General features: G+C 39.4%; 1 protein-coding gene and 1 pseudogene across 3 annotated transcripts in view; one reads left to right on the top strand and one right to left on the bottom strand.

Annotated features, from left to right (window-relative positions):
• The first annotated feature begins 442 nt into the window (after positions 1 to 442).
• Positions 443 to 20,562, top strand: part of DLGAP5 (DLG associated protein 5) — a 40,598-nt gene continuing 20,478 nt past the window's right edge. For both annotated transcript variants that reach the window (XM_081228843.1, XM_081228844.1), the window contains exons 1-12: positions 443 to 587; positions 3,029 to 3,267; positions 5,600 to 5,793; positions 9,588 to 9,650; positions 11,561 to 11,645; positions 11,719 to 11,838; positions 13,156 to 13,226; positions 15,079 to 15,353; positions 16,101 to 16,225; positions 16,619 to 16,748; positions 19,257 to 19,342; positions 20,113 to 20,273. In XM_081228843.1, the coding sequence (XP_081084969.1) occupies positions 3,030 to 3,267; positions 5,600 to 5,793; positions 9,588 to 9,650; positions 11,561 to 11,645; positions 11,719 to 11,838; positions 13,156 to 13,226; positions 15,079 to 15,353; positions 16,101 to 16,225; positions 16,619 to 16,748; positions 19,257 to 19,342; positions 20,113 to 20,273 (1,548 nt within the window). In that variant the 5' untranslated portion in view covers positions 443 to 587; position 3,029. The remainder of the gene's footprint in view (positions 588 to 3,028; positions 3,268 to 5,599; positions 5,794 to 9,587; positions 9,651 to 11,560; positions 11,646 to 11,718; positions 11,839 to 13,155; positions 13,227 to 15,078; positions 15,354 to 16,100; positions 16,226 to 16,618; positions 16,749 to 19,256; positions 19,343 to 20,112; positions 20,274 to 20,562) is intronic.
• LOC308614937 (large ribosomal subunit protein eL43-like) lies at positions 2,611 to 2,877 on the bottom strand (annotated as a pseudogene). The gene has a single exon. The product of its transcript is annotated as a large ribosomal subunit protein eL43-like (transcript).

The following is a 20,562-nucleotide window of genomic DNA, read 5'->3' as shown; positions in this document are numbered from 1 at the left end:
AGATGTAAGGAGAAATTTGATGTGGTGATAAGCCCTTTCTTCAAAACGTTAAGTGAAGAAAATATTCCAATAAGCTCTGCTGGATTTATGTAATTAAACAAGGACATTAAAAAGCCCTGCAGACTCTGAGTCCCCTCTCCTCCGTCCGAGTTCCTCTATCTTTTCTCGGATACCCGCGAGGCCCCGGGAACTCCAGGGCGGTTTCTGGCGTATCCTCTGTCAACCGCCGGCAATTGTAGCTCCCCGCCAGCCCCAGCGTTCCTACCGCTCCGCCCCTCATCAATATCGCATCGCGGACCCGCCCATTGATTCAGCTCACAGCTACCCTTTGAACGGTCAGTTCACCTTTCAATCAATTCAAATATAGCAAGGAGCGAACCAATCGCAAGCCTCGTCGAAGGGAAGAGGCGCGTACTTTTACAGGAAGTGTTGCTTAAAATACCTCCAATCAGAAGTTCGGTGTGGGAAGTTTGAATTTTGCCGAGTCTTGTAGGCATTCCTTCTTCGGAGGCGGCGGTGGTCTTCCAGGCCCAGAGGGTTCCTTTACTTTTAGTTTGGTTGAGGTTTCACGCTAGAAGCTGCCTCAGGTAGGTGGATGTTGGGGAGCTGGGGGAGGGCGCTGGTCCGCTTCCTTCTAGAAGGTCTAGAAGGGTCGGAGGACCGGCGGCTGCGAGCTGGACGCCGCTCAGGGGAGGCTCCTCTTAGGACCGTGTTACCTGTCCTTCCCGAAGCTGATGACGCAGTCCTTCGGAAGAGTAAATATTTGTTGCCATGATCTGTGTAGCAGCATCAGTTCACCACCGGGGCGTTATTGGCTTTGGGCCCCAACATTATGCCAGTGCCTCTTTCCAGGTTCTATGACAACTAAAAACGCCTGGGTTGACAACCTTGGCAAGCAAAACTAAGGCATTCTAGACTTTCAAGCTGGAAGAAACTCCAGTCAGCCAAAGAAGAGAACTTAGATATGTGTGAAGAGCCAAGCTGCCTGGCTTGAGATTCCAGCTCCACTACCTTTTAGCTGTGCAAATGTGGGCAGTTAATTTACCTCATCTGTATAACGGCAGTTATACTAAATACCATTTAGGGTTTAGGTGATAATTAAATATGCCTTCGGTGTTAGTTCTCTCTCTCTCTCTCTCTCTCTCTCTCTCTCTCTCTCTCTTTGCCGTGTATAGTTCTATGCTGTATTTTTAAATACCTAATACGTAATTTTAATTTTTCTTTAATATTTGCGGGAAGTGGCAAATCAAACAGTAGAGGAGAGTTCTTGGTTAAAAAAGCACAGTCCTTTGTCACTTCCCCTGGGCCCTTAAAGGAGAATGTTATTAGCATCCAGGTCAGATGAATTCTCGTTTTTATACTCTGTTGATTGCCTAAAATCATACAACATTTTAATTTGTTGCATTTCTTGTGCAGTTTTTTTTATTTGCATTTTTCTAGTGGACTCTTTTCTTGTTGAAGGTATAGTGTGCTTATATATATATTTTTAAATAGACCTTTATTGGAGTATAATTGCTTTACAATGGTGTGTTAGTTTCTGCTTTATAACAAAGTGAATCAGCTATGCATATACATATATCCCCATATACCCTCCCTCTTGTGTCTCCCTTCCACCCTCCCTATCCCACCCCTCTAGGTGGTCACAAAGCACCGAGCTGATCTCCCTGTGCTATGTGGCTGCTTCCCACCAGCCAACTATTTTATATCCGGTCGTGTATATATGTCCATGCCACTCTCACTTCGCCCCAGCTTCCCCCTCCCACCCCATGTCCTCAAGTCCATTCTCTATGTCTACCTCTTTATTCCTGCCCTAACTTTCTAATGGCAGACCTCCATCCTTTTTTTTCCCCCCTTCTCTTTTAAGCTGGCAAGACTTTTCCCTGGAGAATCAGTCCGCTTTCTCCAGTTTGGCTTGGTTGTTCTCCATACCAGCTGTGTAGGAGATGCCTTTAGACTTTCCACTTTCCTTTATTCTTTTCCTCAGTTGGATCCACGATTTCTTGGAACCCATGACATTGTCTTTCTTGTTCTCCCAAGGATCTTTCTAAGAAAAGAGCATATGCCAAGTAAACTGTATGATTTCTTACATGTCCGAAAAGAATTCTATTCTGCCCTCACCAGGGCAAACTGATATGATTATCCTTCTGCAACACCATGGTACTTCTGAAAACCCTTCTTTTTCTCAATCTCATATATCTAACTTCCTATTTATCATTCCTACCTACCTAATAAGCATCTTGTGTGTTTTGTTTGTTTTGTTTATTGGCTTGAGAAAAAAATGCCAGCCTGCCTGCATTCATCACCAGGGGAAAGTTAAGGAAACTATTCTGTATACTATATCCCTATTTTCACCTTTACTTCCTACTCTATTTTGCAGTGTTCTCTATGGTAAGCCTAGGCCCTCTTATTTATATTCTGGACTTTAGCTTCCTGTGCTTCACTTCATCTGTCAAGCAAGTTCCTGTTCAGAACCCCAAAATAGGTTGTAGTGTTTTATCTTTTGATAACCTCCTTCCCACTCTTCAGTCACATATTTATTCCATTTTGTATTTTTTATTATGTAAATTAACCCATTTATTATAGGCTAGCAATGTTTCAAATGGTGGCCTTCTACTGGTCCTTCAGTTCCTTCAGTCTTCTGGTGACTTTACTGTGACGGCAGAAGTGGTGTTGTAGGTCCAGGCACTATCAGCCACCGTTTTCATGCAGGAAATGCCAAATGCCCACAGCTTGTCTCTTCATCTTGGTTTTGCCACAGGAGCAAGTGTGCTAGGCGTGCTGACTGATTTCAGTTTTCTTCACCATTTTCCTGAGGGAGGCACCATAATGGGTCCAGTATTTACCCACGATTCTGACCTTCTTGGTGCATTTAGCCATGTTGCCACAACCTAGGTCTGAGCCCAGAGAGCTGTATTTTAATATTTTTATTTCAGAAGACTCTGGGGTAGGAGGTGAACTGGAATCCTGACTTTTTAAATAATCAAATGAAATTTCATGTAAGTTGGTCTTTCTCTCTTTTTCCTGATAGGATGGCTTCATCACATTTTGCCAGTCGACACAGAAAGGAATTAAGTACCGACATGATTAGAACTAAAATTGCTCATAGGAAATCACTGTCTCAGAAAGAAAACAGACATAAGGAATATGAACGAAATAGACACTTTGGTTTGAAAGATGTCAACGTTCCAACCTTGGAAGGTAGAATTCTTCTTGAATTAGATGAGACATCTCATGAGCTTGTTCCAGAAAAGGCCGATGTCAAGCCAAGTAAGTAAAAGTCTATTGTAATTTCAAGTGTTTGAAGAGTGAATAAAAGTTACTTTAATACCTGAGGTTAAAAACAACCCTGACGAGAAGAATGGAGTTTTGAAATGCCATTCTAAATAACTTGGTGTTTTCTACAACTAAATACTGTCTATTTCAAGTAAAGGCTGTGTTGGGAATTCCCAGATGGTCCAGTAGTTAGGACTCCACACTTCCACTGCCAGGGGCCCGAGTTTGATCCCTGGTCGGGGAACTAAGATCCTGCAGGCTGCCTGGCGTGCCCCCCTCCCCCCACAAAAAAAGCACTCAAAGGCTGTGGACGTCCTAGCTAGGCTAAAACCATTCGCCTGTGGAGTATTATAACACTTTTTATCTATATGGCCTTACAGGAATCCTAAAGTTCTTATTTCTGGAGCTTGGATAAGATAAATATTGACAAGATAAATTGATAAGGGACATAAAAATAGAACTGATTGAAGTATCCATGAAGTAAGGGTACTTTGCCAATGGGGACACTTCTTGGAGGGAAGAGCAAAGGATTCATCCCTGTAGTTTGCCCAAAAGGATTTGGGGTAATTAGTAGGGAAAGAACCAACCAGAAAAGAGAATGATCTCAGCAAGAGATAAAAATAATAAAAATGAATGTCTTAGAAGGCAAGGGATGCTATAGAAAAGAAGGAAGAGAACTGGGAAATGACATGCATTTAATCGGAAGGACTTATTGGACTCCTATTTAGTTGTGTTTATGTAGCAGGCACTAAGATTTAGATTGCAGTGAAATAAAGCAAGGATAAATTGTGAAGAAATAGCAGAAAGCTGAAGTCTTAGAAGTTTTATAGAGAAAGAAATGAGATGTCAAGTTGTTTTACGTGTTCACTACTTCAGTTTTATCATTTTTCCAGAACCAGTGTAATGTGTGACACGTACAAGACACTCAACATATTCAGCTTAATTGCTTCTGTAAAAGGGGAGGTTGGGCTAAACTATTTCTTCCAGACTTGTCATTTTTGTGATTCTAAAGGAAAGTGAGAGAAAGGAATTGGATTAAAGTGTCGTAGGGTACTTTTTTATTTTTGAGATGAAGTGATCAGTTTGTTTGAAGGTCAAAGGAAGTGGGTTTGGTGGTTGAGGGGGATAGAGTAAAGAATAGCATCTCTTAGGAGTTCAGAGGAAATGAACACTGGGTCGTAGGATTATATAGGATGGCCTTTGAAGGAAGAACTAGACATTTTCTGTCTGAGAAGAGGTGACATTACCTTCTGAGTTGTCTCCTTGCCTCTACTCGTACCCTCTCAAAAGCTTCTTTCCTTGATCAAAATCTTTCAAACAAAATTTAACCTTGTCAGTATGCTATTAGAATATCTTTTATTCCTCATTTGCGAAGGCCTGGAGGTGGGAGTGGGTGTGGTATGTTCCAGAGCAAGCAAGTAGGTAAGCATGGCTAGAGAAGGCAAACAGGTTAGCTCCCATAGAGCCCTGAGGGCCATCATTATAAGGACATTGGCTTTTTTTTTTTTTTGGCTGTGCTGGGTCTTAGTTGCAGTATGCGGGCTTCTTAGTTGTGGCACATGGGCTTCTCTCGTTGCGGTGCCTGGGCTCAGTAGTTTCAGAGCACAGGCTTACTTGCGGTATGTGGGATCTTAGTTCCCCGACCAGGGATTGAACCCGGGCCCCCTGCATTGGGAGTCTTAACCACTGGACCACCAGAGAAGTCCCTGTTTTGATTATTGTAAAGGATCTGCTTCTAAGGTGACTCATTCACATTACCAGCAAGATGATGCTGGCTTTTGGCAGGAGGCCTTAGTTCTTTGTCATGTGGACATCTCCATGGGGCCGCTTGAGTCTCCTTAAGGTTCCACGTGGCCACTGGCTTCCCCCCAGAGCAAGTGATCCAAGAGAGAGCAGGACAAAAGCTGCGATGTCTTTAATGACCTAGTTGTGGGAGTCGTTCTCTATCATTTCCACAGTACTTTCTTGGTTACACAGGTCAGCCCTATTCAGTATGGGAGGGGATGACACAAGGCATGTCTACCAGGAGGTGAGAATCACTGGAGGTCAGCTTGGAGGCTGACTATCATAGAAGCTAATTAATTTAAAAGTGAAGTAATACATGCCTAGAACATAGTAAACAGTTATATATTTGAACAAATGAAGGTGAAAGAAATAGGAATTTTAAAATAGGGGTGGAAATAACTTGAAGTGCTAAGGAATTAACAAGAAGTTACTAAAAGCATTTCTTAGCAACAGTTGAAGTTAGAAGTTAAGATGTTTGCCTAACTTTTTATCTGAAATGTTTTATATATTGTTTTTTTCTTTTTTTCTTTTTCCTACTTAGAGTCAGTGAAAACTATTCTAGGTGATCAACGAAAACAAATGCTCCAAAAATACAAAGAAGAAAAGCAGCTTCAAAAATTGAAAGAGCAGAGAGAGAAAGCTAAACGAGGAGTATTTAAAGTGGGTCTTTATAGACCTGATATTCCTTGTTTTCTTTTCTCAAACCAGAGTACTATGAAAGCTGAGCCAAAAAAGGTAAGTTTAGTATCCTAACTTGATATAGAGGAATAGTTCCTTTTAACTGGAATTTTCTTTAGGAGATTAGATGACTAAAATAACCATTTCCCGAGTCCCTTTATTCATTTAATTAGTTGGTAGGAGGTGGGAATGACATAATAGTAACTCAGAAGATGAAAACAGGGTCTCTTGATGTAGCTATATTTAGGTTGAGATTGGATAAAACTAGGAAAGCTGGTAGAGCCAGGCTGAACAGTGAATGCTATACCAAAGTATTTGGCATTTATCCTCTAGATATGGAGAGTCAAGGGAGGTTTATAAACGAGGTTGTACCATTATCAAAGTAATACTCAGGGAAGATTAGCCTGGACTTGAGGATTATAGTCTAGAAAGGGAAGCATTTACAGATAGGAAGACCAGTTGTGAGTCTATATTGTGAATATTCTCTATAGAATAGGTGAGATGAGATAAGTGGACTGAGCCATTGGTTTAAAAGAAGAAATAGGTGGCTTCCCTGGTGGCGCAGTGGTTGAGAGTCTGCCTGCCGATGCAGGGGACACGGGTTCATGCCCCGGTCCAGGAAGATCCCACATGCCGCGGAGCGGCTAGGCCCGTGAGCCATGGCCGCTGAGCCTGTGCATCCAGAGCCTGTGCTCCACAGCGGGAGAGGCCACAACAGTGAGAGGCCCCCGTACCGCAAAAAAAAAAAAAAAAAAAAAGAGGTTTAAGACATCATTTTTCTGGAGATATAATTGACATATTTGTTTCAGGTGTACAACATAATGATTCATTATTTGTATACATTACAAGATGATCACCACACTTAGTCTAGTTACCATCCATCACCACACATAGTTACAAAACTTTTTTTCTTGTGATGAGAACATTTCAGATATACTCTCTTAGCAACTTTCAAATATGCAATACAGTATTATTAACTGTAGTCACCATACTGTGTATTACATTCCCAGGACTTATTTATTTTAAACCTGGAAGTTTGTACTTTTTGACCACCTTCACCCATTTCACCTACCCTGCACCTCACTCAAGCGATGGACACTTGAGTTGTTTACAAGTCTTGGCTATTGTAAATAATGCTGCAATGTACATGGGGATACATATATCTTTTTGAGTTAGTGTTTTCATTTCCTTTGGATAAATACTCAGAATTGGAAATGCTGGATCGTATGGTAGTTCTAATTTTAATTTTTTGAGGATCCTCCATACTGTTTTCCATAGTGGCTGCACCAATTTACATTCCTACCAACAGTGCTCAGGGGTTCCCATTTCTCCATATCCTCACCAACATTTATTATTTCTTGTCTTTTTGATAATAGCCATTCTAACAGGTGTCATGTAAGACATTTTAAGAGATAAATTTGATAGGACTGGTGACCAAGTAGATGGTGAGGGGTGGAGGAAGTTGAAGAGTTAGAGATAAGATGATGATTCTGAAGATAATAGTTTGATCAATAATACAAATTTTGCTGCTGCTAAAAGAGATGAGGAAGGCAAGAAAAGCTTAAGTGGGTGAATATTAATACCCTTTTTTAAAAAAATCATATTTGGGCCATCTAGACATCAGGCGGTTGGGAATAAAAATTTGGAAATCAGGATGAGGATCCATGCTAAGATGTGGATTTTGGATATGATATTGGGAGTATGAATGGACACTTAAGCTGTAGGACTAAATGAGACCATTCCAATTAGGATATATAAAATTATGAAAGAGTGAGGTCTAGAGAACGCCTTTAGGTGGGCAGTGATAGGCTGAAAAGGACTGGGCAGAGTGGCAGCGAGCTAAAATGGAGGATAGAAGCTACAGGAGGGGTGATCTAAAGAGAATGGTTAGTGAATCAGGAAGGATGAAGTTTGAACAGGTCAGTTGGATTTGTAAACTTGCCAGTCACTGGTGATTTGCTATTTATTTATTTATTTATTTTTGGCTGCATTGGTTCTTCGTTGCTGTGTGCGAGCTCTCTACTTGCGGTGAGCAGGGGCTACTCTTCGTTGTGCGCAGCCTTCTCACTGAGGTGGCTTCTCGTTGCGGAGCATGGGCTCTAGGCGCGCGGGCTTCAGTAGTTGTGGCACGCAGGCTCAGTTGTTGTGGCTCACGGGCCCTAGAGCGCAGGCTCAGTATTTGTGTCGCACAGGTTTCGTTGCTCCGCGGCATGTGGGATCTTCCCGGACCAGGGCTTGAACCCATGTCCCCTGCATTGGCAGGCGGAGTCTTAACCACTGCGCCACCAGGGAAGTCTCTGATTTGCTATTTAAAGATATGTATAAAAGATCTCATTGACTGTATACTCATTCCTGATTTAAATAAGAACTGAATAATATAAAGGCTGAAGATATTGCTTGTTTTTCTAGGCTTCATGAATCTCAATGATTCATTTGACAGATCTTTGATTTATTTACTCTGTATGATCTTAGGACACTGTAGAAGAGACCAAAATTAATAAACTGTAGTTCATGGTGGAAGGATACAGATAAATATGCTCTTTATATTAGAGGAGGGATAGATTGTTTATATTTGGAGGAACATCAAAGAAGACCTCTTGGAAGGGATTAGGTTTAAGCTGTCTTTTTAGGAATATGTAGATACCAATCATTGGTCTACACTGTAAGCAACTATTTTAAAATATCTTTAAAATATATGTAGGGGGCCTCCCTGGTGGCGCAGTGGTTGAGAGTCCGCCTGCCGATGCAGGGGATACGGGTTCGTGCCCCGGTCTGGGAGGATCCCATATGCCGCGGAGCGGCTGGGCCCGTGAGCCATGGCCGCTGGGCCTGCGCATCCGGAGCCTGTGCTCCGCAACGGGAGAGGCCACAACAGTGAGAGGCCCGCATACCGCAAAAAGAAAAAAAAAAAAAAAAATATATATATATATATATGTAGGAGGAACAAGAGACACATCGTTGTGGGGTTTTTTTTTTTTTTAATTTTGGCTGCGTTGGATTTTCGTTGCTGCATGTGGGCTTCTCTAGTTGTGGCGCACGGGCGTAGTTGCGCCATGGCATGTGGGATCTTAGTTCCCCAACCACGGATCAAACCCATGTCCCCTGCATTGGAAGGTGGATTCTTAACCACTGGACCACTGGGGAAGTCCCTGATTATGTTTCTTAAGAAATTTTACAGAGTTGATAAATAACCTTATAATTTTTTAATTGATCTTTCTCATGCTAAATTTTTTTCACATTTTGTGATTAGGTCTCCATTTTCTTACTGACAATGGACAGGTGTATAATCATGAGATTTGAAGGCATATTGTCAAAGCTAGGGATGTAAGCTGTACAGTATCTTTTCATAAACAGAAAACAAAAGATCCTAATACTCTAGTTTGTTCATCTACCCCCTTTCAAATATGTCTAGCTAATCATATTAATGAGGATCCTAATACTTGGAAAATAAGCTTTGAAATTTCTTCTCTTTCCTCATTGAGAAATATGGGTAAGTTTTGAAGTTATTAACTTAAACATAATTTAAATTAAGCCAGAACCAGAAAAAACAATAACTTAGGGAATTCCCTGGCAGTCCAGGGGTTAGGACTCAGTGCTTTCACTGCCAGAGGCCGGGGTTCAATCCCTGGTTGGGGAACTAAGACACGCAAGCTGCACGGCACGGCCAAAAAAATTAAAATTTAAATTAAAAAAAAATTAATTTAAGTTAGCACGTATCTTTTTGCCATAAATGATTAAGGATAAAATTTAACTTTAAAATGGAAACTTTATTTCATAATGAAACATGGAAGTAAATTTTGCCAGTTTATTTATTTATTTTTTTAACTTTATCTTCTTTTGACTGTTTTAAGGCTGTTCCATCTTCTGTACGGATTACAAGGTCAAAGGCCAAAGACCAAGTGGAGCTGACAAAGGTATAGTTGATAGTTAGTAGGTCATTGTTACTAAAATGACAAATTGTACTTTTTTTCCTCAGAGTAAGTAAATTTATTTTTAATCTAATACCGTCTTCAAGCATAGTGATTATTTTTCTGGAGCCAATAGTACTACCAAAATCACTGTTTTGGTTTGGTGGCAGAGCAGATTTGGCCAGATGCTAAGGAAATAGTCACTTAAAGTATTCTTTGCCCAGACATCCCTTATGAGATCTATACTAAACTCTGTGCCACACTCTTTTTTTGTTTGTTTGTTTACCGGGCTTCTATTATGCATCCCATGTCACCATGAAGTGCAGATAGGAATATAAAGCATACAGGGTGAGTGTTATAAACTTATGGGTCTTCAAAACACGGTTATGGATAAACTTATTAGGAGGATTACTAAAATAAAGTCAAGTGGGCAAAGTGGGAAATAGTATGCCTCTTTGTCAGGTGAGGAAGCTAAGTTTCATGTATTCAATGAATCTGAGTCACTACCATGTTCCTCTAGGCTCTAGAATATAACTGAGCAAAACAAACAAAATTCCCTGTTTTCAAGGAGCTTACATGAGAGATAGCACTAAAAAAGAACTATATAGTGTGTCAGATGGTTAAAAGTATTAAGTATTATGGAGGAGATTAAAAAGAAGAAGAAGGGAGGTGGGGAGTTTTGAAGTAGGTGTAGGGTGGAATTTTGATCAGGCGTCACTGAGATGGTGGCATTTTATTTTATTTTATTTTATTTTTATTTTTTTTTATTTTTTATTTTTTTGCTGTACGCGGGCCTCTCACTGCTGTGGCCTCTCCCGTTGCGGAGCACAGGCTCCGGACACACAGGCTCCGCGGCCATGGCTCGCGGGCCCAGCCGCCCCGCGGCACGTGGGACCCTCCGGGATAGGGGCACGAACCCGTGTCCCCTGCATCGGCAGGCGGACTCTCAACCACTGCGCCACCAGGGAAGCCCTATTTTATTTTTAATAAATTTATTTATTTATTTTTGACTGCATTGGGTCTTCATTGCTGTGCGCGGGCTTTTCTCTGGTTGCAGCGAGCAGGGGCTACTCTTTGTTGTGGTGCGCAGGCTTCTTATTGTGGTGGCTTCTCTTGTTGCAGAACACGGGCTCTAGGCATGTGGGCTTCAGTAGTTGCAGTGCGTGGGCTCAGTAGTTGTGGTTCACGGGCTTAGTTGCTCCATGGCATGTGGAATTTTCCCAGTCCAAGGCTCAAACCTGTGTCCCCTGCATTGGCAGGGAGATTCTTAACAACTGCGCCACCAGGGAAGTCCCCAGATGGTGGCATTTTAAATGAAGTCTTTAAGGAAGTAGAAGAGTGAACTGTGGGAAAGAGCTTTCTTCCAGGAGAAGAATTTTCTAGACAAAATTCAAAGGTCTTGAACTGAAAACATGTCTGGTATGTTTAAGGAGTCTCAGAAGATTATAGTCAGTTATTTTTTAATAGCTTAGGTTATTAGCATTTTCTAAATTCTAGGATTCTGAAAAAGCTTATAAGGAAATGTATATAATGGAAAACTTGTTTCTTCATCTCATTTTATTTGGGGTAGTGGGTTTTTTGCTGAGTCATTTACAATATCAGGTTTCAGATGAGGGGTCAATTTACACATTAAAAATGTGGTGAGGGCTTCCCTGGTGGCGCAGTGGTTGAGAGTCCGCCTGCCGATGCAGGGGACGCGGGTTCGTGCCCCGGTCTGGGAAGATCCCACATGCCGCAGAGCGGCTGGGCCCGTGAGCCATGGCCACTGAGCCTGCGCGTCCGGAGCCTGTGCTCCGCAAGGGGAGAGGCCGCAGCAGTGAGAGGCCCACCTACCGCAAAAAAAAAAAAAAAAAAAAAAATGTGGTGGTTTGGTTCATTATGCAATTAAATCACATAGTACCTAATCTTTTGAATAGATTGATAATGGGAGTGATGTTAGAGCAATCCGACCTGTTCAAAGACAAGCTTCTGAAAAGAAAGTGTTGGACAAAGAGAAAAAAGGTAAGTTCTGATGTTGCCACAACAATAATTAAAAATTACCACAAACATTTGATTTTATTATTTGTTGCCACAGCTATACAACCTGTAATGCCACCAGTGAGAATGACTCGATCGGCTACTCAAGCAGCAAAGCAGATTGCCAGAACAGTGCCTCCTACTACAGCAAGAAAGCCAGTGACAAGGGCTACTAATGGTAAGAACATTTCTTGATCAGTGGCTGAGCTAGGATGTTTTGGTACTTGAGGTTCTTTGTGTTCAATTTTTTTAAATTGATTAATTTTTGGCTGCTTTGGGTCTTCGTTGCTACGCGCGAGCTTTCTCTAGTTGCGGCCAGCAGGGGCTACTCTTCATTGCGGTGCACGGGCTTCTCATTGCATTGGCTTCTCTTGTTGTGGAGCATGGGCTCTAGGCGCACGGGTTCAGTAGTTGTGACACGTGGGCTCAGTAGTTGTGGTGCACGGGCTTAGTTGCTCCGTGGCATGTGGGATCTTCCCGGGCCAGGGGTCGAACCCGTGTCCCCTGCATTGGCAGGCGGATTCTTAACTATTGCAGCACCAGGCAAGTCCCTGTGTTCAATTTTTTAAATCATCATGTACTTCTTTGAGTAGGAGAGGAGGAAACGGAGATTCTAATTCCCGAAGATAGGTTTTGTGCCCTGATATTCCGTTAGCACACAGTGGGTGCTCAAATGTTGAAGTACTGAATCGGTGTAAGCAGTGCTTCAAAGTGAAAAATTAATGGTCCCAATAAGTTACAGTCCATCCATTTGGTGGAATACAATGTAACCATTTAAGAACAATGTATGAAAGAACACTTAATGACATGGTTAATCATATTAAGTGGGCAAAGAAAATCAGCTCAAACTCTGAACAGTATGATTGAAATTCTAAAATATGTATGTGAATGTGAACATAGGAAAAAACTGGGAAAACGTACTCTGAAGTGTCAATAATGATTACCACTGAGTAGTGTAAGCTTGGGTAAAATTTTTGATTGTTGTTGTTTTTGTGCTCTTTAAAATTTTTTCTAATTTTCTATAATAAATACGTATTTGATATTCAGAGGCAAAAGGTAAAATACCTTAACACTTTTGTTTTGTTTTGTAAATAGATGGCCTAAACTTGGCAGGAAATTTCATCTATTTTTTTCCTATTTTATAACGTGACTTTTAATCATAAAATTCTTTAAGACATACATTCCTATTGCCTTTTTTCCTTTCCCAAATTACCTAGTACTTTTTTTCTTTTTTTTCGGTACATGGGCCTCTCACAGCTTCGGCCTCTCCTGTTGTGGAGCACAGGCTCCAGACGCGCAGGCCCAGCGGCCATGGCTCATGGGCCCAGCCGCTCCGCGGCATGTGGGATCCTCCCGGACCGGGGCACAAACCCGCGTCCCCTGCATCGGCAGGCGGACTCTCAACCACTGCGCCACCAGGGAAGCCCCCCTAGTACTTTCAATGCAGCATTTTTTATCTAGTCTAAATGGATGGCTTATTTCACTTTTATTTTAGATAATGAAGCAGAAACAGAGACACCAAATCAAGGAAGACCTGCCAAAAAGATAGAAACAAAACCTGACAAGGTAGAGTATAAACATCTGTTTATTTCTAGGTACTTTGAAAATCTCACAGCTACTTTCATAACATTGAAATTAAGCATATAGAAGTGCTTCAAGAAGTTAACTTACATGTGTATTAAAATCTCTTGAACCATAAAGAAGCATCAGGAGGATTTACTGTTGTTTTTCAGGTGTCTTATCCTCAGAGTTTTATAGGTAGAGAAAGCATAATTTGATTAACAGGGAATAGAGAAAAGTGATAAAAACACAGCTGACAGAAACCTTCATGTGGGAACTAGCTAAGAGATAGGATGGAGTAGGGTGAAATGCATTGACTCTGGATTCAGTTAGGCCTGAGTTTGAGTATTGTCTCTGCTTCCAGTTAGCTATGTAACCTTGGACAACTTAGGAATTTGTTTTCCCATCTCCAGCCCGTAATGCCTACATAGAGTAGTTTTAAGAATTAAATAACCTAACATTTCTGATAGCGTCTACCATAGTACATGGTAGAATCTTCAAAAAAGAGACACAATTTTGAGGCCCCAATGCCTTGTTTTATAATCCATGCTACACAGTTCCCTAACCTTAAGAAAAGTTAGGGACTTCCCTGGTGGCGCAGTGGTTAAGAATCCGCCTGCCACTGCAGGGGACACGGGTTTGAGCCCTGGTTCGGGAAGATCCCACATGCTGTGGAGCAACTAAGCCCGTGCACCACAACTACTGAGCCTGAGCTCTAGAGCCCACGAGCCACAACTACTGAGCCTGCATGCCACAACTACTGAAGCCCATGTGCCTAGAGCCCATGCTTCTCAACAAGAGAAGCCACTGCAATGAGAAGCCCACGCACTGCAATGAAGAGTAGCCCCCGCTCGCTGCAACTAGAGAAAGACTGTGTGCAGCAATGAACACCCAACGCAGCCAAAAATAAATAAATAAATTTATTTTAAAAGAAAAAAAAGACTCATGCCAAAGTATAAGAAATGTGGCTAGATTCTTAACTAAAAATTAAAAATCAGAAATGTAAAAACCTCTAAAAATTATGTTTATATGGGTGGGTGAAATCGGTGAAGGTGGTCAAAAGTTACAAACTTCCAGTTACAAAGTGAGTCCCAGGGATTCACTATAAAATATAGTGACTATGGTTAATAATACTGTGTTGTATATTTGAAAGTTGCTAAGAGGGTAGGTCATTAAAGTTCTCATCACAAGAAAAAAAAATTGTAACTTTGTGTAGTGACAGATGTTCATTAGACTCATCGTATAGATCATTTTGCAATATATACAAATATCAAATCATTATGTTGCACACCTGAAACTAATATAATGTTATATGTCAGTTATATCTCAGTTTTTAAAAAAAACCAAAATAATTAAATTGACAGAAAATAAGCTTCACATTTTATATGGTTAATCTCACTGTGTCACACTGAAAAATATTTTTCTCATATGATAAATTTATTTATAATCAAGGTTATTTTAAAAGAGGATTTGGTCCTTGACAATAGTAGTCATCCAATAAACATTGGATTTCTGATTCTCAACCATTGTAATTATCAACATAATTTAAATAAAAAGGTAAGTATTTGTTAGGTGGGTAATTTTTCCACCTTAGTTTTCATATATTTAATTTTAATACTTAAAACCTATTATTTAGTCCTTTTAATGAGGATTGGTTCTGTCTCTTTCTGGATCATGACAGTGGTTTAGTTAGCTGGCTACTGATTCCATATTTACATTTAATTGTATTTATTTTTTTCTCTTAAATTATGCACAAGGGACACATATGTCAACTTTCATATTTTCAGGCCTGTAAAAATTGGTTTGAATATATCCCCAGAAGAGAAATTCTTACTCCATTCTGTTTCCTCCCATCTAGGCCATTTCTTTTAAAGTTGATAGTGAAGAAAGTACTTTGGATTCACAAACCAGTACAACAATTGGAATGGATCCAGATGGAGTCTTATCAAAAATGGAAAATTTATCTAAGACAAATAGTGCAAAAATGAAGGGGAAGAATTCCTTTGCACCTAAAGATTTTATGTTTCAGCCACTAGATGGTCTGAAGACCTATCAAGTAACACCTATGACTCCCAGAAGTGCCAGTGCTTTCTTGACACCCAGTTATACCTGGACCCCTTTAAACACAGAAGTGTAAGAATTTAATGTTAATAATGAATTCCTTGCTAAGATGGTTAACAAATGCCTTTCTTAGATTTGTCCTGTGCTTTTTAAAAGTTAATATTTAGTTAGTAAATTATATTAATTATAAATCATGAAAATTTGGTCTTTTAAAATATTCTTCAGAAGGCTACAGTAATGTATTTGTTTTGATATTTCCTATACATTGTTTTTATCATTATTTTCATGGTACACTTTGTGTTGTTTTGCTTTTTATAAGTGACTTTATTATAATACTTAGAAATAAATGTTTAGAAGGAAAAAATTTCTATAATACTGTAGCCCAGACATGGTTTGGGGTTTTTTTGTTTGTTTTTTTGCCGAGTATTACTTTAGAAAAACTACTTCTAAAGCCAAAAATAATTAACTTGCAAAGTGGGGGGAAAATCAGTTGGAATCTTTAAGAGAAACAGCAAGATTGTTTCGCAAAGACTGGCTGGTGGCAAATTTACTAGAAACTGCTCAGCAGCATCCAAGACTATGAGTGCTTATGTTCCATGAAGAGATCTTCACAGTATTTGGATCTCATTATAATTAGTAAAGATGAACATTCCCACTACAGGTGTTTAAATTTTTTCCCCTCCAGAAAGACACATTAAAAAGAAATAGAAACATTTCTATTAAATCCCAGGTTTTTAAAAAGTAACATCATTTTGAAATCCTTCAATTAGATATATGAGGCTCATGTTTCATAAAGTATTTTTTTGCTATTGTTTTTAGTGATAAGACTGAAGCAACAAAAGAAATCTTGGCACAAAAATGTAGAACTTTCTCTGCCAAGACAGTACATCAAGATTCAAGTAAATTACAATGTGCTTTGGGTTCTCTAACAGTTTGGAGTAAAGGTATTGTATTTTAATTAATTTTTTACTGGCTTTTCTGGATTGTGATTTATCAGACATTTGTTTAGAGCCCTTTTCAACATATAGTTCAGGGATGTGATCTCGGGGTCAGGAGAGATGGGAAAACATGGGGAAAGATATCTGGAGAGACAAAGAGTTGGAATAAGGAATACAGACTGAGAAGATGGGGGGAAATAAATGTAAATTTGAGGAGATGAATATAAGGAGACACTTTAGAGGATATGTGTTGAATGAAATCATTGAGTCAGAAATAAAATTTTAAAATTCAACATTGAAAAAAATTAAAGGATTTAAAAAAAATTCTGTCTTGTGGGGGATGTCATTTTCTGAGTTGCTGCTTTGAAATTTATATGTAATATTTTCTTTAATCTATAGAACATGTTTTAAATAAAAATGAAACTACTAATAAAAATTCAGATGGCCTTTCAATAAAAGAAGAAGTCCCGTCACTTGAAGTAAATAAAGATCAGATATCTCAGCCACAACATGATGTGCCATATTTCAGGTTTGTCCATTTGTTCCTAGTGTAAGAATTTTGTATCAATGTCTAGACATTTAAAACCAAAATTACACTATTTTTAACCTGAATATAATAGATGAGTTGGGGGAAATTGAATTTTGGTGATTTTCATTTATCTTTTAAATTTTAATGATTTTTTTTCAGTAACTAGTACATTCATGTGGTTCCTAATTCAAAAGGTAGAAAAAGGTACAAGTGAGAAGTCTTTTTCCCACCTCTGCCTCCCAGGGGATAGTTTGAACCTTCCACGGAGGCAAGTGTTACTCATTTCTTGTGAATATTTCCAGAGGTAGATAATGCATATGTAAACTAATATAAACATATATATATATATTTTTTAACATAAACAAGAGCATACTGTTTTGTTTCATTTAATGTTAAATGCAGTAGACATTCCATTTTAGTACTTAAAGAGCTTTCTCACGTTGTTTTGTGTGTGTGTGTTCTTTAATGGCCACATAGTATCCAATAATATGGATGTACCATAATTAATAGGTCCCTGTTGGTGGTTATTTACATTGGGTTCAGTCTCTTACTATTACAATCAAGGCTGCCAACAACAAACTTGTATATGTTTCAATTTTCTCATGTACAAGTATATAAGGACCTCAATTTACATTCCCCCCAGCAAGGTATGGGAGTTCCTATTTTCTCATACCTTTTTTTTTTTCCCTCACAAAGAACTAAATTAAAGTTTATTTTATAAAATAAGGATAATGGGAGATGGTAGGAGGCTCTTTGGCCCACCAAATTATGAGACAGGATTATGTTTCTCTAACTGAATTGAAAATTAACATCCTGTTTGGGGAACTTCAACATGTCACCTAAATGCCTTGGAAGCATATCAGAGGCCTGCATTTCGAGAAAGGCCTTAACATTCCACATCACACAGAAAATGATTACACTCTGTTATCTTTGAATGAATATAGCAAGAAAATTCCCATACCTTTTCCAATACAATGTTAACAATTTTTGAGCTTTACCAATCAAACAGATAAAAAATATTAGCTTTCTCTTGTTTGTTTTATTTATTTATTTTTTATTTATGTATTTTTTATTTATTTATTTATTTTTTGGCTGTGCTGCGTGGCATATGAGATCTTAGTTCTCCGACCGGGGATCGAACCTGTGCCCCCTGCAGTGAACGCTCCGAGTCCTAACCACTGGACCACCAGGGAATTCCCCTTGCTCTAGTTCTAATATCCATTCTTTCTATTATGAATGAGTATCTTTTTATATTTTGGGGAACCACTTCAATTGTTTTTAGAGCATAACCTTTTAGAATTATAAAGTCTTTCAGAGATTAGCTAATCCACTGTGTTGTTCAACTGAGACATTGAGATGATAAAGAATTTATCCAACTAAATAATGTCAGATCTAAGCCAGGTCTCTTTCTCATTAATTAAGCTGTTCTCTGTTGCCACTGGACGTAGGCAGCTAAATTATTCTTCTAAGAAAAACTATCCTCAGTTTTCTTGCTTGGATATTTTTGTAAAGAAACAGTTTAAATTTTTAAGCCAGGGTTTCTTTTTTTTAATAAATTTATTTATTTTATTTTATTTTTAAAATTTATTTTTGGCTGCGTTGGGTCTTCGTTGCTGCGCGCGGGCTTTCTCTAGCTGTGGTGAGCGGGGGCTATCTTCGTTGCGGTGCGTGGGCTCCTCATTGTGGTGGCTTCTCGTTGTGGAGCACGGGCTCTAGGTGTGTGGGCTTCAGTAGTTGAAGCTCGCAGTCTCAGTAGTTGTGGCTCATGGGCTCTAGAGCGCAGGCTCAGTAGTTCTGGGGCATGGGCTTAGTTGCTCTGTGGCATGTGGGATCTTCCCGGACCAGGGCTCGAACCCGTGTGCCCTGCATTGGCAGGCAGATTCTTAACCACTGTGCCACCAGGGAAGCCAGAGCCAGGGTTTCTTAACCTTGGTACTACTGACATTTTAGACTGGATAATTCTCGTTGTGGGGTCTGTCCCCTGCGTCGCAGGATGTTTTGTAGCATCCCTGGCCAGTAGCACTCCTCCAGTTCGTGACAATCAAAAATGCTTCTAGATATTGCCAAATACTCCCTGGTAGGAAAAATTGACCCAGTTGAGAACCATTGCCTTTGGACAAGCAAAGCCTAATAGAATCTGTAAGGCCCTATCAGTGTAATTTGAGACTTACAGTAATTTGAGACTTAACAGTTTTTAGCTTCATCTTACTCTTGGCAATTGAATTCGTCTTAGTTCCATGGAAAATAACAGAACTAAGGAATGTCTGATTCTTTCTGCTTAGCCACTGAAAAATAAGAACAGAAAAGACTAGAAATATTAGCTTGAAAAATGGGCTCTTGGCATTAACCATCCACTTAAGTTTTAGGTGTGGAAGGATGGACATACATAGACTATCAAATTGTATTTATGGATTTTAACATATCACATTTCATAAAATAATTAAGCATCAGCTCTGGGAAGTTAACATTGTATAATTGTCATAGTGCTAATGTATGTCATCATTTTAGAAATACTCTCCAGTCAGAAACTGAGAAGTTAACTTCACACTGCCTTGAGTGGGACAGGAAGCTTGAATTGGACATTCCAGATGACGGTGAGGGAACATTTATATGTTTCTATGTCTTACCTTTATTTATTTTAATATGGTTACATTTATTTAAAACACAAAAATCCAGTGTTGTCCAACTTTATAATTTCATTGTTATTCAAAATAGCAAGAATTTTTCATATCTCACATATGTTCACTAATATCTCTGTGCTAAAATGGTACCTGACTTAAACGATATAAGTAGTCAGAACATTGACTATGATTCCTGAGAGTTCGACATTTGCCTGTTTTATTATTAAATTCTTTTTTTACTGTGGCTTTATGAATGACAGCTATAGCTGGTATTGCTTAATTATACAAAAATATTTTCTGAACAAAAATTACCTAAATCAATATGAAATCACATCAAAATCAATCAAGTTTTCTGAAAAGTTCCAACCTTGCCTATTCGGGAAAAGCTATTTAGAAAAACGTCCTTGGTGTGCTGCCACGTCAGTCCTCAGATACTGATGTGCAGTGAGTTGTCCGACGTTGAATTCTTATAAAATACAAGGAGAGGTAGAATGCTCTTCACTGTGTAGCAATATGTATGAGAATGTATATTGCTAATTGTTAGCAGGAATTGAAGCAGGTGGTAAATGCTCAATGTTTGTATGGCAAAGTTTTGTAGTAGATATTTTTTGTTTTGCCTTAAAGTAAGAATTTGATTCTGTAACTGTAGGATATTTGGAATGAGGTCGTCTTATCAGCTGGTTGGCTTGCAATAAAGGTCCTGTCTTGTCCTTTAACTTTTAAAAACCTCGTATTTCTTTTAGCTAAAGATCTTATTCGCACAGCAGTTGGTCAAACAAGACTCCTTATGAATGAAAGGTTCAAACAGTTTGAAGGACTGGTGGACAATTGTGAATATAAACGAGGTGAAAAGGAAACTACCTGTACAGATCTGGATGGATTTTGGGATATGCTTAGTTTTCAGGTACGTGGTCAAGTATTTTGAATATGTTAACTTTGAGTCTGTTTTTTCTGTTTTTTTGAAAATGAGGTAACAGTAGTATAAAAGGGTTAGTATTAGCTACTTATGTGCCTGTAATATTATTTATGTATTTCTTTATTTATTTGTGGCTGCGTTGGGTCTTCGTTGCTGAGCGTGGGCTTTCTCTAGTTGTGGCGAGCGGGGGCTTCTCTTGTTGTGGAGCACAGGCTCTAGGTGTGCGGGCTTCAGTAGTTGTGGCACGTGGGCTTCAGTAGTTGTGGCTCATGGGCTT

Source organism: Mesoplodon bidens (genome assembly GCF_964165515.1).
Source record: "Mesoplodon bidens genome assembly, chromosome: 3".
NCBI lineage: Eukaryota > Metazoa > Chordata > Mammalia > Artiodactyla > Ziphiidae > Mesoplodon > Mesoplodon bidens.
The sequence above is the reverse complement of the archived record's forward strand: the minus strand, read 5'-3'. Positions and strand labels throughout refer to the sequence as shown.